Source organism: Cucurbita pepo, chromosome 3, assembly GCF_057944985.1.
Source record: "Cucurbita pepo subsp. pepo isolate OVF chromosome 3, ASM5794498v1, whole genome shotgun sequence".
NCBI lineage: Eukaryota > Viridiplantae > Streptophyta > Magnoliopsida > Cucurbitales > Cucurbitaceae > Cucurbita > Cucurbita pepo.
Genome location: NC_141800.1, coordinates 12618331 through 12635279, shown reverse-complemented (window position 1 = coordinate 12635279; position 16949 = coordinate 12618331). Strand labels below are relative to the sequence as shown.

The window sequence follows — 16949 nt, the reverse complement described above, 5'->3', positions numbered from 1 at the left end:
ATTTCTAGGAAGTATGACGTTTCAGAAATATCATGTCGCCTGTCAGACATGAAATGCCTCAGAATGTCCTATAGGGGGATACGACTAGTTGTCAACTTCTCCCTACCCAAGGTTATATATTGTAAGCCGTTGTTATTTCTCTCTTGCTTGCTGTTGTTATTTCTCTCTTTCTTGCTTATATAACGTCTCTTTCGAAAATCTCTCTCTGCCCTTGCTTTCTAAAACCTTCTCGCTGTTGTTATTTCTCTCTTGCTTGCTTATATAACGTCTCTTTCGAAAATCTCTCTCTGCCCTTGCTTTCTAAAACCTTCTCTTAAAACCGAGGCCAGAGGCTCAAGCATACGTCGCATCGTTACATATCCTGGCATTGCGCTGTTTATACCATACATAATTTGGAAAAATGGAAAGAAAGGGCCCAACCAGGTTCGAAGCGCTGTTTATACCATACATAATTTGGAAAAATGGAAAGAAAGGGCCCAACCAGGTTCGAAGCGCTGTTTATACCATACATAATTTGGAAAAATGGAAAGAAAGGGCCCAACCAGGTTCGAAGCGCTGTTTATACCATACATAATTTGGAAAAATGGAAAGAAAGGGCCCAACCAGGTTCGAAGCGCTGTTTATACCATACATAATTTGGAAAAATGGAAAGAAAGGGCCCAACCAGGTTCGAAGCGCTGTTTATACCATACATAATTTGGAAAAAATGGAAAGAAAGGGCCCAACCAGGTTCGAATCGGTGACCTCTTGATCAGTCAAATGCTCTACTACTTAGCTATGGACCCATTTTCATGGGTACATAATTCTTAAGGTACATAATTCTTAATTCTTATACATTATTTCATACATAATATAGCCTCCATTACTAGATATATATAGGGAGGTTCAGAAAGGGTGTTTATACCATACATAATTTGGAAAAATGGAAAGAAAGGGCCGGTTCGAATCGGTGACCTCTTGATCAGTCAAATGCTCTACTACTTAGCTATGGACCCATTTTCATGGGTACATAATTCTTAAGGTACATAATTCTTAATTCTTATACATTATTTCATACATAATATAGCCTCCATTACTAGATATATATAGGGAGGTTCAGAAAGGGTGTTTATACCATACATAATTTGGAAAAATGGAAAGAAAGGGCCCAACCAGGTTCGAATCGGTGACCTCTTGATCAGTCAAATGCTCTACTACTTAGCTATGGACCCATGAAATTAAGGTACATAATTCTTAATTCTTATACATTATTTCATACATAATATAGCCTCCATTACTAGATATATATAGGGAGGTTCAGAAAGGGCCCAACTAGGTTTAAACTGGTGACTTCTTGATCTCAAATGCTCTACCATTAATATATAGTAAGGTTGTGCATCGTTACATATCATGGTATTTCGGCATAATTTGGATAAATGGAAAAGAAAGGGCCCAACCAGGTTTGAACTGGTGACCTCTTGATCTGCAGTCAAATACTCTACCACTAAGCTATGAACCCATTTTTATGGGTATGTAATTCTTATACGTTATTTCATACATAATATAGCCTCCATGACATGATATATAGGGAGGTTGTGTATCATGGCATTTCGTTTATACCATAGCATAATTTGAAAAAATGGAAAGAAAGGACCTAACCAGGTTTAAACTGAATGCTCTACCACTAAGCTATAGACCCACTTTTATGGGTACATAATTCTTATATATTATTTCATACATAATATAGCCTCCATGATATATAGGGAGGTTATGCATCTTATTATTTCAAAAGATATCATGGATCATCCTTACATATCATGGCAGTGCGTTGTTTATACCGTAGCATAATTTGAAAAAATGGAAAGAAATAGCCCAACTAGGTTCGCAGTGACCTCTGGATCTGCAGTCAAATGCTACCCATTTTTATGTGTACATAATTCTTATACATTATTTCATACATAATATAGCCTCCATGACATGATATATAGGAAGGTTGTGCATCTTATTTCAAAAGATATCATGGATTATCGTTACATATCATGGCGTTTTGTTTATACCATAGCATAATTTGAAAAAATGGAAAGAAAGGGCCCAACCAAGTTCGAACTGGTGTGACTTCTTGATCTGCAATCAAATGCTCTACCACTGAACTATGGACCAATTTTTATGAGTACATAATTCTTATACATTATTTTCATACATAATATAGCCTCCATGATATGATATATAGGGAGGTGGTGCATCTTATTGAAGGGAATGAACTCTTCATCCACGTAGCGGAAGCATTGGAACCGTTTTGATTTTTATTAAGAATCAAAACAAAACAATCAAGAGAAGAGTAAGAACTCTACCTTGATAGAAACCCTAGCTTGCAAGATTCCTTGGAGTATTCCAACCATGTAGAAGTTCTCCAACATTACACAAGATCTTCCTTGCTATGACTCAAACACAAGGCTAAGGCTTGTGGGAGCTTCTTGAAAGAAAATCCCAAAGGGATTGGAGAAGAAGAAAGAGTTTCGAGAATTCTCTAAAGATGTAATTTCATTCTCCAGAGAAAGTGGGAGAGATTGATATATCTTTGGCTCAACCCGAGGGTCCTATTTAGAGGGACTCTCGGAGAATATTTGCCAAATAATATATTTGTATATTTAATATATTAAGATATTATACCTTTCACCTTAAGTACCGCTTATTCTCTAATGAACAATTTTTTTATGATCCAATCATAAACCAAGTCCCTCTCGAGCCAATGAGAGGGTGTGGGCCATTGTTCAAGCCCCAGAATCAGTACTTAAGAGAACAACTCATGATCATCTATTTTTTCTTATATGGAAAGGAGTGAATTCCATCTCATGATATTAGGTTCCCAATTCCCTATTTGGTCAAGTCCCCAAAATGGTAGGCATATTGAATCGGCTAAAAGAACCATTCTTACCCATATAAATTAAAGGACAAGCCCTCACAGGCAGGAGTTCATAACTCATTCAGGATTAAGATCGAGTCGCATATGATCATCATGTGAAATATTAATCTTCTCAATTAACGGATTTACAAAGAGAGATTAAATATTTCTGGTCCAGTCTTATACAAACTCATTGTATAGGATACCCCCACTTACATGTCTCCACATGAACAATTTGGATAAAATCATGTGTAACGATTACAAAGTGGGTCGTATCAATAGTGTTACTAGGATAAGGCACCCAACCTTATCCATATACTATAGACTCTTTAGGTTATTACTCCAACACGATTCTTTTGTATGTCAACCACATACTGTTCAAAATTACATTAATAACCTTGGATTTTCATACAATGGATAACAATTAAATTACAAATAAAATAATAAAAATTATTGTTAAAAACTAAATAATTAATTACGAGGCTTTAGAGCATAAATCCAACACTTATTTCAAAACATAACATAGATTATGGTTTATACCATATCATAATTTGGCAAAATGGAAAGAAAGGGCCCAACCTGGTTAAAACTGGTGACCTTTTGATCTACCGTCAAATGCTCTACCATTGAGCTATAAATCCATTTTATGTGATCCTAACCTTAGTGACCTTTTTGTAAGTGGCCCTTCTATTGGAAGAGTCGAAAGAATTTTCTTATGCATGATGACATGAGCTCAATGGCCCCTGCACCTGTCATGTGTTTGATATGATATATTATTATGATATGATATGCTTTGATCATATGTTATGCTATGATGATATGATATGTTATGATGCTATGATATATTATGATGATGTAATATGTTATGACGACATGAGATGCATGACGATATAACACATTATCATGAGATCTCATGTTTCGATGATATTCATGAATCTTCTATTCTTCCTCAAAGTATTCCTAGTCATTCCATCTCCTCCAATGGTTAAGTCTTCTATTCTTCCTCAAAGTATCCCAATGTAATGTGTAAACGGTGTTAAGGGTTGTGCCATAAAGATGATTTAAAGATGAAAATTATTGGGACCTCATGCATTTTGTGTACTCATATACATCGGGATATTTTTCTATTTATGATGATGAGTACGAACGCGTACACTATGATAATGATCATCATCATGACTCGCATGATACTCAGGATCTGTTAACCTCCAGACGTCGCAATGGACAACTAGCTAGACTATGATGGATCCAGGAGGTGCGAATCGCCTGGGGATCCACACTCGCATGTGTGGGTCGTGTGTAGAGAAGTACTACACATCCAATTTTGTCTGTACTGGAGTCAACTCCTATGATGGTTTTAACATAGGTCCCTAATTATAAGTTGCATGTGTTTGCTCTCTGTCCCCAATAGTGAGGTCACTAATTGAGTATTTCTTAAAATACTCAAGTCGTGTGCTACTTCTATTTCAGGTGAAGGCAAGACATCCCTGTACGGCTGACGATGACATTTCAATTTGAGACCATGGCACATGCATAGGGTAGCTGTACTTACTTTCTTAGACTTAGGTTAGAATATGGTGTTTTTAATGTTTTACCTTTCTTTCTTTAATTTAGTTTTTTTTTTTTTGGTCGTTTTAAAGATGTTCCGACATGTAAGTCCACGATAGTGTTTTAATATGAAATTTATATTTTATGATGAAGTTTTAAATGTTTAATTCTTCATATGAGTATATATGATGTTGACGGTAGCGACTCTAGGTAAGTAAAAAGTTAGGGTCGTTACATCTGAAGTTAGCCTCAACCTACATCATTGAGTTCGCGCGAAGAGTTGGTTAAAAGAGACGTCAACCAATTCAGTGGGGAAGGATGTCACCGTCGTGCTTGTTTAAGGCGTGTTGCCTATGGCCACATGTCGAATGTCCTAGTCATGCTTGTCCCGGATATATTGTCCATGGTCGGATGCCCGTTCTAAATTCCTTTTACATGCTTTATCGTAGATAGCCCTTTACTATTTCATGTTGTGTCAATACGAGGGTGTATGATCGGTTACCAAAATCGTGTCTACACTGGCCAGGGCTAAAATGTCCCAAAATGTACTAGAGGGTGATGCGATTAGTCCTCAATTCTTCTTACCCTGAGTTATATGCTATTTAAGTCATGGTGTTTCTTTCTTTGATTGTAGTCATATAATGTTGCTTGATTCAATTATTTCAAATTGTTTTCAAACGTATTTCCTCGCTCACGTTTTCTAAAGTATTTCTCACAAACGTGACTCGAGGCTCGAGCATATGCCGACGTTGTCCGCGAAGTCCAAATTTTTTACGGTTGACTTGTTCTCTTGGTTAGAAGAAGTGCCGCCAATAACAGTCTCGTTGCCGTAAGAGTGTGATTGTGACACCGGACAACATCTGTCTGTTCCTAATATCATTAAACTATTTGTTGCTTCACCTTTACAAGCGAAAAATAGTAAATTGTCTATTCGTACACCGTCATCGGATTAGAATTGTGAACTACCTATTTTAGGAACAATAAACTATCTATCATATCGCCTTTTTGAGGCTAAGATATTAAAATACATGTTGCATCGCGTTTTCAGGCAAAAACAGTAATCTTCTTGTTCTCATACCCTCACAAGTTAGAACAGTATGAGACCATGGCTCCCCACTAAGCACAACTATAGGTACCTAGTAGTATACCCTCTTTGACTCTTGAGAGTCTCTATGGGGTGACAACTGAACTCTATGTATCAAGTAAACTCTAATCTCTCTTGGTTACGACACATGGTCTAACATTCTTATAATATGTATTCAAGAGCATATAGCATTATCCAATAGTATAATTGGGCATTGGTTCTATTCGACTCTTTCAAGTATTTCTTAAAACTTGCTCCATGTGGTTACTTACTTGTTTGTCGACTTTTCGAGCTTGATTTGGGACTTCAAGAAATTCAAGTTCTCTAAAATTTCTCAATATGCCCTAAATTAAGTTAAAAGAATGAAACAATGAAGATGGCTTATAGAATGCACTCGATAAAGCTTCAGATTCGTTGAAAAAAAAAAAAAAAGGGACATAAGTTGAGAAACTAACCATTGACTATACGGTCATCTTCTCCAACTTGGGTGCATGTCACTCTACTTTCCTTCATTCTTTTTTTTTTTTTTTAAATCTTTTATTTATTTTCTTAAAACTCGCGATATTACATGAGACCCTTTGGCAGGATGATCCTCTCTCTTGCCTTTTCTCTTTTACTTGTGGTGGGATACTCTTAGGAGGATTGTCTCGAGAGGGATGGAAGATAGTATTCTCGAGTGTTTTGAGGTGGGGAAGGATAAGGTGTCAATGTCACATTGTCAATTAGTGGATGATACTATTTTCTTTTTCTTTGGCAAGGAGAAGTCCTTCCTCATATCGAACCATATCTTTGGCTTTCGAGGTCATGTCGGGACTTAAGATCTATAGTGAAAAGTACCAAATTAGAAACATCCTAGGTGGACGATTTTGTCCTTTCTCAGCCCTAGATGAGAAAGAAACAAGCATTATAAAAGGAAAAGAATACCTAAAATAGGAAGGAGCCACACTTTGGGAGAGGAATCGGATTAGACAGCAGCAGCCTCCACTGCTGTGAAACCAGAGAAGAAGAAGAAAATCCTAATCCAGCAGTTGTTGACAGCAGAAGGGAAAGGAGACCAACAAGGATTGATTAGGGCAAAGAGGTGGACGTGAGAGCTCAAGGGAAGGGAACTTCCATTGACGAAAGACAACAAACCGGGATAACTCTCTATTTCCTTATTCTCTTTTCTCATTCCATCAATTTTACATGATTGAGATGTGAATTCCTCTATTTAATTCAGTTTGTATGGAGAGATAAACTTTATAGGGGAGGCGAGAGAGTTTTATATAGTTTAAGTATGTTGACGGTATGATTTTTAGTTTATTAAAGAGTTGTTGTTAATGATTTACACATGTGTGTTTAATTAGCTACTTTATATACATAGTTGTTCTCTTATTCGAGAGAAGAGAGGGAGCAATGAAATCCTCTTTGATACTCTAGTTCCATAGAAAGGAGACTTGAAGGGTAATAAAAAGGTTAGGAATAATTCTTCTCCTATAGCTTTGTTAATAAAAATTACAACGATTATGGAAATAATCACCATTCATGACCCTCGTAAGTGCAACTTTGCTCATTTGTTGTTGATTGATGAAGGGGAACCAAAGCCCTTGGATGATGCTCAATAATTGGAGGATACAACCAAGTGGGAGCAAGCCATGGATTGTTAAGGATAGTTGACCGTTTATTATAAGGCAAATATATTGTATTCATTTATTATTCTTTCCTTTTATTGTTCTTTCCCTATTATTTGTAATTCTCTATACTGTAAATGATTATAAATAGAGAACTTTCACCGCCATTTAGGTGTGGTGGTTTCAGCAAACATTTTTCATGGTATCAGAGCTTTTTTCGGTTTAACAACCCTGATCCTTTCTTCGTTATGGCTTTCGAATCCTCTTATCATCTTCTTCCTTTCAATACTCTAATCCATATGATCACCATCAAACTTTCTTCATCCAATTATCTTCTTTGAAAAAGCCAACTTCTCCATCTTCTTGGGAGTCAAGACATGCTGGGCTATGTTGATGGAACTATGATTCCACCACCTCGCTTTGAACCAGAAACCTCCTCAACACTCAACCCCAAATATTTGGCATGGAGAGCAGTCGATCAACGACTTCTCTGTCTCCTGCTCTCCTCTCTCACCGAGGAAGCCATTGCTGTTGTCGTTGGTCTCTCCACTGCACGTGATATTTGGCTTGCGTTGGAAATTACATTCAACCATCATTCGAAAGCTCGTGAACTGAGACTCAAGGATGACTTGCAGCTGATGAAACGTGGCACCAAACCTGTTGCTGAGTATGCCTGTGGCTTCAAAACAATTTGTGACCAACTTCATGCCATTGGCACACCCGTCGAGGACATTGATAAAGTGCACTGGTTTCTTCTTGGACTCGGCACCGATTTTTCAGCTTTTTCTACTGCTCAGATGGCTCTCACCCCTATCCCTTGTTTTACAGATTTAGTCTCTAAAGCTAAAAGTTTTAAGTTGTTTCAGCGCTCCCTTGAGTTCTCCGACTCCACTCCTACAACATTCACAGTCACTAATCGTGCTCGCACCCATGGAAGCCACCCTCCTTCCTCTAGCAACCAGCGAGGTGGTTCTTATTTCCACAAAAACAACTCTTCTAATCGAGGACGAACCCACTCAGGTCAAGGTCGTCGACCACCTCACTGCCAAATATGCCGCAAAGAGGGCCATTATGCTGACCGCTGCAACCAACGGTATGTTCGACCTGATTCTACTCATGCTCACCTTGCTGAAGCCTTAAACACGTCCTGTTCTATTGCTGGACCCGATGCTGCTAATTGGTTTTTGGATACTGGGGCTTCAGCCCATATGACCGCCGACCCATCTATTTTGGATTAGTCTAAAAATTACACGGGTAAGGACTCTGTGAGGAAAGGAAACGGTGCATCCCTACCCATTACCCACATCGGTACTCTTTCTCCTGTCCCAAATATTCACTTGTTAGATGTCTTGGTTGTCCCTCATCTCACTAAAAATCTTCTTTCAATCAGTAAATTAACGTCTGATTTTCCTCTCTATTACATTTTCTAATAATCTTCTTACTATCCACAATCGTCAAACAGGAAGGGTGGTGGCAACCGATAAAAGAGATGGAGGGTTATATGTGCTGGAGCGCGGCAACCCTGCTTTTATTTCAGTACTTCGAAACAAATCTTTACGTGCTTCATATGATTTATGGCATGCTCGCCTGGGTCATGTGAATCATTCTGTTATTTCTTTTTTAAATAGAAAAAGTCATCTTTCTCTTACGTCTTTATTGCCTTCTCCATCACTATGTAGTACTTGTCAGCTTGCGAAAAGTCATCGATTGCCTTATTCCCGCAATGAACGTAGGTCGTCTCATGTGTTAGATCTTATTCATTGTGATCTTTGGGGTCCTTCCCCTGTCAAATCAAATTCGGGTTTTCTTTGCTATGTTATTTTTATTGATGATTATTCTCAATTCACTTGGTTTTACCCTTTAAAATTTAAATCTGATTTCTTTGATATTTTTCTTCAATTTAAAAAATTTGTGGAAAATCAATATTCTTCTCGTATCAAGGTATTTCAAAGCAATGGAGGTACCGTATTTACTAGCACTTATTTCAAAACTCATTTACGTACTTCTGGCGTCCACCATCAACTCTTTTGTCCATATACACTGGCTCAAAATGGTCGTGCTGAGAGAAAATATCGTCATGTAACTGAGACTGGCTTGACCCTTCTCTTTCACTCTCATCTTTCTCCTCGTTTTTGGGTTGACGCCTTCAATATTGCAGCTTATATTATCAACTGGTTGCCTACTTCACTTCTTGGAGGTAAGTCACCCTTTGAACTCCTCTGTGGCTACTCTCCGCATTATGACAATTTTCATCCCTTTGGTTGTCGTGTTTATTCTTACTTGCGTGATTATATGCCTAACAAGCTTTCTCCCCGGAGCATTTCTTGTATTTTTTTGGGTTATAGTCCTACTCATAAAGGGTTCCGCTGTCTTAATCCCACCACCACTAAGCTATATATCACCCGCCATGCTCAATTTGATGAACTGGATTGAGTCTGTGCAGGTTGATACTTCTAGTGCAGGTTCTGCTTTGCCACCCTCGACTTCTGACCCGACCTCTATTGAACCTACTATTGATTCCTCTTCTTTAGGCCCTCATCCTATGATCACACGAGCCAAAGCTGGTATATTCAAGACTCGTCATCCAACAAATATTGGTATTTTGGGCTCATCACGACTTCTTTCTGCTCTTCTTGCATCCATTGAGCCAAAAGGATTCAAATCTGCAGCTTAGAATCCTGCTTGGGTTGCTGCCATAGATGAAGAAATTCGAGCTTTACAACAAAATGATACTTGGACTTTGGTTCCTCGCCCTGCCAACACCAACATTGTGGGCTCTAAATGGATGTTTTGTATTAAATATTTGCCTGATGGATCCGTCGAGTGTTTCAAGGCTCGTCTTATTGCCAAAGGTTATACTCAGGTTCCTAGTCTTGACTACACTGCCACTTTCAGTTCGGTTGTCAAAGCTACTACTGTTCGTGTTGTGCTTTCTATTGCAGTCACAAATAAATGGTCTTTTTGACAAATTGATGTCAAGAATGCTTTTCTCAATGGCACTCTTATTGAACATGTTCATATGGAACAACCTCCTGGGTATATTGATCCTCGATTTCCCACTCATGTTTGTCTATTAAAGAAAGCCCTCTATGGCTTAAAGCAAGCTCATCGCACCTGGTTTCAGCGTTTTAGCTCATTTCTTCTCACACTTGGTTTTTCTTGCAGTCGAGCTAACACGTCTCTTTTTGTCTTTCATCAACAATCTAACCTTATCTATTTGCTTCTTTATGTTAATGACATTATTGTTACCGGCAACAACTCATCTCTTATTGACAGCTTTACTCGCAAGCTTCATTCTGAGTTTGCTACTAAAGATTTGGGTTCTCTCAGTTACTTTCTTGGTCTTGAAGCTTCACCCACTCTTGATGGTCTCTTTATTAGTCAGTTAAAATATGCTCGAGATATTCTTACTCGTGCTCAGTTGCTCGATAGCAAACCATTCCACACTCCCATGGTTGTTTCTCAACACCTAACTGCTGATGGTCCTCCTTTCTCTGATCCTACTCTCTATAGATCTCTTGTTGGTGCCCTTCAGTACTTGACTATTACGCATCCAGATATTGCCTATGCTGTCAATTCTGTCAATTCTGTCTGTCAATTCTTGCATGCCTCTTCTGCAAATCACTTTCTTGCTGTAAAACGTATTCTTCGCTATGTCAAAGGAACACTCCACTTTGGTCTTACCTTTCGTCCATCCACTGTTCCTAGTACGCTAATTGCTTATTCAAATGTTGACTGGGCTGGTTGTCCCGATACTCGTCGTTCTACATCCGGCTATTCTATTTATCTTGGTAACAATCTCGTTTCTTGGAGTGCCAAAAACCAACCTACTGTCTCACTCTCCAACTGTGAATCTGAGTATCGTGCTCTTGCCACGACTTCTGCTGAACTTCTTTGGGTTACACATCTTTTGCATGACCTCAAGATCCCTATTTCACAGCAACCCTTACTCTTATGTGACAACAAAAGTGCTATTTTTTTTAGCTCTAATCCCGTTTCTCACAAGCAAGCCAAACATGTTGAACTAGATTATCATTTCCTTCGAGAACTTGTTATCGCTGGAAAACTTCGCACACAATATGTACCTTTCCATCTCCAAGTTACTAACATCTTCACGAAAAGTATTTCTCGATCTCTCTTCGAGTTTTTCAGATCCAAGCTTCACGTTCATTCAAATCCGACGCTCAACTTGCGGGGGGTGTTAAGGATAGTTGATCGTTTATTATAAGGCAAATATCTTACATTACGGCTTACCATATTTGCCCTTTTATTAAAGGCAAATATATTGTATTCATTTATTATTCTTTCCTTTTATTGTTCTTTTCATATTATTTGTAATTTACCATAATTCTTAGTACTGTAAATGATTATAAATAGAGAACTTTCACCACCATTTAGGTGTGGTGGTTTCAGCAAACATTTTCATGGATGATGAGATGAGTTGGATGTCTAGGCTTCAAAATTGTATTGCTCCTTCATCTACTGAGGTTGAGTACGTGGCAATAGCTAATACTGAAAAAGAGATGATATGGATGAAAGACTATCTAGAAGAATTAGGCAAGTGCGAGAAGTTTCTTCATGTAGATAGTTAGAGTGTCATACAGTTCGTGAAGAACATGGTCTATCAAAGACAAATCACACTAGAAGATGATATCATTTCACTCTTAGGTTAGTGGAAGATAGTAATGTGTTTGGAGAAGATAGAAGGTTCAAAGATTCCACAAAACATATTAACATGTGTTGATGTTGGAAAATTGAGACGGTCAAAGCTTCAATTGGTATAGTACAATGTAGTGAAGATGATGATAGTGGTTTGAGAATAAAATTCTTGGTTGATTGGATCTGTCTCCAAGTGAAAAAATTGTTGAGTTATAGAGTCTGTTGTTTATTTATAGCTCAATCAATGGTATACCTATATATCATAAATGACATATAAAGCAAACAATCATAAAGTAAACAACTATGTATAGTAAAAGACTATATCTAGTAAAACTATATATGGTAAATGACATATAAAGTAAATAGTCTATATACTAAACAACTATGTATAGTAAAAGAGTAGACAGTTAAACATAGTATATGATTATATCTAGTAAAGCTATATAAAATAAAATAAATTATATATATATATATATATATATATATATATGTCTTTCTAGGTAGTGCTTTGAAAATATAAAAATATATTTTCTGCATTCTCCTCTCGTGACTCATCGATATAAATCTTTAGCTAATATGGTGCGATCCCAACACACGCATGTTAGAGTCCATACATGGAATTTTGTGGGGACCCAAATTTATCAATCGAGTAATTAAACATCTTGCCCGAGCACTTCCTCCTACACCATGAACACTCACACTACCAAAATTGTCTCTACACTTGGAACCCTTGCTATAAGTAAGATTTTATCATTTAAATCTTCTTCATTGAAGGTTGTTACTTCATTTAGTAGTCAACCTTTTTTTGTCTTTCATTTCCAATATTGCCCAAGTTTAGGCATAGAGAGAAATGTGGGGCACAAAAGTGGTTGTCTTGAACGCCTAGAAGAGCTTGGAAGATTGCAAATAAGTGAGAGAATTGCGTGGCATGAAATTAGAATAGCTGCACTCTATAAATAAGTTCATTGTCAAATTGGAACTTGAAATTCAATATGTTTATTATTCCTCAAATTTTGTATTGTCAAATTGGAAATTGGTTTACGTAATAGTAAACTGTTCGAAATGGGAATGCAATGTGTGAAGCTGTCTCAGCAATATCATAATGAGACATAAGAGATAAAATGTGAGTCGGGCGTTAGGTAGGAGTAGCCATCTGTCGCTCTAATTTGCAATGAAGACAACAACACAGAATTTGGACAAGGTAGACATTAAATGAAACCAAATGGAATTCAACAAAAAGACACACAAAAATCAAATCTTTATAGATATGAACAGCCCGTGATGATGAAGACACTGCCCATTGTCTCTGCCCTTCGTATTGGTACCCGTGAACACCCAAGAACATCATCATCTTCACTCATGTTTTCATACTTTACCTCTTTTCTTCTTATGTCTGCCTACAATTATTCCCCCATTCTCCACTTCTCTACCATTTTGCTTTTTCGTTTCTTTTACATTTGTCTTGCCTTTTGTGGCTAGGCGGCTCCGAGCTTGTTGTTTACTTTTTCAACTATATGGAGTCTTGATCTTGACACGCTCACGAACCGCCTTGATTTGATAAGTAAATATGAAAATTTTCATCTATAAATAATTTGATGCAAAAGCAAACAAACTTCAAACTTAAAGGATTAAAATAAAAAATTTCAATTAAAAATGACATTTTGACGGTGGAAAGTGAAACCTGATTAGCTTTGGACTCAATTCTATTACTTTCATACACATGACTCATGTTAACATGCATATGACCCGTTACGAGTGTTTGTGCAGTCATTCTTTTTTGCCTACTTCCTCTACAATACAAGAAGTGAAGTGAAAGGTTCTAAAAGTGGAAAGAACATTCATCTATGGGCCCAATTTCTGTTAAATGACATAGAAGACAATTAGATGAAAAGAGTTAAAATTGGTATGTGTGGTGACTCTACTTGTCTCGTGAACCAACATGGTCCCATTCCCAATTATGTGAATCATTCACAATTCTTCTTCTTCTTGTTCATTTGTAGAGTTTCCAGAACACTCCCATATGGGAATTTAGATAGGGATAGAGAGGGGCCTTGGTTTTTGAAAGATTGGTATAAAAAGGAGAGGAGGGTTAAGCTTTGTATTCACAGTTCCTCTAAGAATTGTGTGCAATATGAAGATGGGTTGGACTCTGCTTCTCTTTGCTCTGTTTCTGAGCCTCACTTCCCATAATGCCTTCTCTCACTCTCTTCACAGCAACAAGCCTGCTGTTGTTGTCGGCACTGTGTTCTGCGACACTTGTTCCCAACAACGCCTCTCCAAGTCTACCTATTTCATCTCAGGTCCTTCTTATTTCTCTTTTACAGTCTTTACTTACCACTTAAAGACGCATCTAATTTGAGGTTATGTTCTTTGATTGCAGGAGCCATTGTTGCAGTTGAATGCAGAGACCATAAAACCTCTGAAACCAATTTCAAAGAGCAAGTGAAGACCAACAAAAATGGAAATTTCAAAGTAGTGTTGCCATTCTCTGAGCAAGAACACACCAACAAAATGGAAACTTGTTCTGTAAAAATGATCAAAAGCAGTGACCCCTTCTGCTCTGTACCCTCCTCTGCTACTTCCTCTTCTCTAAAACTGAAGAACTCTAAGATCAGAGATGGCACCAGGGTTTTCTCAGCTGGGTATTTCGCTTTCAAGCCATTGAAACAGCCCACTTCGTGCAATCGGAAGAACACCGACATTTTGAAAGCCAAACAAGTTAACCCTCAGCTTCCTTTTCCGCCGATTATTCCGCCGATTGTTCCGCCGGTTATTCAGCCGCCATCGCTTTTGCCGCCCAACCCCCTGCAGCCGGCGCCGCTGATCCCGAACCCCTTAGAACCGCCGACTCCGGTGATTCCGAACCCATTCCAGCCGCCAGCTCCGTTGATTCCGATCATTCCTATGCCGCCGTTGCCAATTTTAACACCGCCGTCACCTCCGCCGACGGTGTTGCCGCCGTTTATACCGCCGTTTCTGCCGCCGATCCCTGGTATTCCGTCTGGTCCGCCAAAAGTGAAAAAGATTCCATGAAGGATGATTTATGATTTGAATTATGGTTAATGGGTACAATTTGTAGTGATGTGAGGAGGTGTGATCGTGGAGTAAGTAAGTAGAATATCTGAAATAAGTGGAAGAACACAATATTGGGTTTTTTCTAATATTATTTAAACTTTGAATTAGAATATGAAGTATATCCATTCTCATATTCTTCCAACCCAACACAAAATATTCACTTTTCCGACCTTGCTTAGTTAACGAACGAGTAAACTCGTAACGATTTAAGTTACTAGTACAATACGTTTTTGGATTCTACCTAAAATGTTAAAAAGAAAAACACAATCATTTAAAAGAAATTCGATCAATATAACATTTAAACAAATAAATAATAAGAATTAAAATATACATTTATTGATTTATGAGCCACTAAAACTTGGATTTAGTTAAATCCTGAATTGTAGGGTTGACTTTAGTCGTCATAGTATTATTCAATAGAAAATTAATTTTTTAAACATATATTTTAAAAACATTGTAATATATTTTTATAACATGTTTGTAGTTTTTGCATCCAAGAGGCGGTGCGGCGGGTGGTGGGGATAGATTCCTACTTATCCCATCTTATTTTAATTTTTAAAAATATGTATTGGAAATATAAATATAAATATATATCTTATTATATTGCACCTCATACATTTTATATTCTTCCTCCAATTCAGGTAAGTATATTGCAATATTATCCTTACAATTAAAGAAATGGTAGCATTTCTGCCCTCCACAACTTCCTTGTAATAATCCAAAAGTTTTTTAAATAAAAACCAAAGTTATCTCAATGTTATGTTCGGTTGAGGATGCGTGAAGGTCTGTTCCACTATAAAAGGAAGGTCCTTGGTCTTTCTTTCACTTGAGCGGTTCAAAGCTAGTCGGAGACGACTCCAGGCTCGCGACTTGGGTCTGATACGTTCGGACCAATTTTTACTAGTTTCAGTATGATTACTTTTAGCAAGTTAAAATTATTTTATGCAAAATTAGGTAAGTCAATTTCTACAGTAGAATTCTAATTTATGATGGGTGGGAATTCTTTGGTACTATTAAATATCAAATGGCAGCGTTAAGTTAGCATTAAAGAGTTGTAGCAGCTTTGGCCTAGGTCAACCAAGTAAGTGATTCTACTGTCGATTTGGTTGGAAGAATTGCTTTACGTATAATAACACATGCTTAGTGGTCCTACACGTGTCATATGTGTGATATGCTTGATATGTGATGTTATGATATGTGTTGCTATATGATTTGCCAAATAACATTATGAAATAAATGAAATGTTATGTTTTGACATGATGAGATGTCATGATGTACTATGATATGTTATATTAGGCCATGGTATGTTTGGACATGTTATGATATGTTTTGAAATAAGGAAATTTTCGATACACAACCCTTTTATCTTGATTTGAAAGTTATGTTATGAATAAAATGATTTTATAAGAATTTATGTACGCATATTACTAAGTGTAATATGTAAGGACAAAATGGGGTTGTCTTGCATGATTTATTACCATGTAAAATATGGGGACTTCATGCATAATTGTATCTTACATGCATTAGGATATTCCCTTTTTAATGAGTATGGACGCGAACACTATGAGGCTAAAATGATCATCATGTTTATTATAATGCTATAATGGTCGTTATTCCCTTTGGGTGTCTAGCAACAATCCAGAAGAGCTAGCCCAAAGAGTATGCGAGCTCGCCTGGGGAACCCATGCTCGCACATGTAGGTCATGTGTAGAGAAATACTTCATATCTAATTTGCAGAAAAGCCACCTAATAGAAGACAATTTTAGATGATGGTCTCATCATTCTACATGTGTTTGCATTTCTCGACTCAAAAATGGGTATTTCTCGACCTCATTCTGCATGTGGTCATAACCTTTGTTATTATTCTATTTCAGGTAAAGGCAAGACACTCATGTTCGACCCATTACGTTGAAGACCATGGAACCTATCTTAAGGTAGTTGTAGTTTTATTTACAAGTTTAGGATATCGGTTTAAGTTCATGACATCATTTTATGAATGTTCTACCTAAAAAGGTCACATCATGCATATAGTAATGTCTTAAATCTTGACTTTATATATTGGGCATGGTTTGGCATTTGTAATATTTTCTTT

At 37.4% G+C, this 16949-nt stretch overlaps 1 protein-coding gene, 1 non-coding gene and 1 pseudogene across 2 annotated transcripts; 2 read left to right on the top strand and 1 right to left on the bottom strand.

The window, feature by feature from the left end:
* Positions 1-1426: 1426 nt before the first annotated feature.
* Positions 1427-1498, bottom strand: TRNAC-GCA (transfer RNA cysteine (anticodon GCA)). Its single transcript has one exon. It is a non-coding gene; the product is annotated as a tRNA-Cys (tRNA).
* A 9076-nt stretch (positions 1499-10574) lies between these two features.
* On the top strand, positions 10575-11715 carry LOC147793259 (secreted RxLR effector protein 161 pseudogene; annotated as a pseudogene).
* A 2130-nt stretch (positions 11716-13845) lies between these two features.
* On the top strand, positions 13846-14990 carry LOC111791327 (Pollen Ole e 1 allergen and extensin family protein). Its single transcript, XM_023672618.2, has 2 exons — positions 13846-14082; positions 14163-14990. The coding sequence occupies exons 1-2, from the start codon at positions 13914-13916 to the stop codon at positions 14813-14815; spliced, it is 822 nt and encodes a 273-aa protein (XP_023528386.2). The 5' UTR covers positions 13846-13913; the 3' UTR covers positions 14816-14990.
* Positions 14991-16949: the final 1959 nt, after the last annotated feature.

Coding starts and splice junctions, on each gene's coding strand:
- LOC111791327 (XM_023672618.2), top strand. CDS start 13,914: ATGAAGATGGGTTGGACTCTGCTTCTCTTTGCTCTGTTTCTGAGCCTC. Junction 14,083..14,162: donor GTCTACCTATTTCATCTCAG/GTCCTTCTTATT, acceptor CTTTGATTGCAG/GAGCCATTGTTGCAGTTGAA.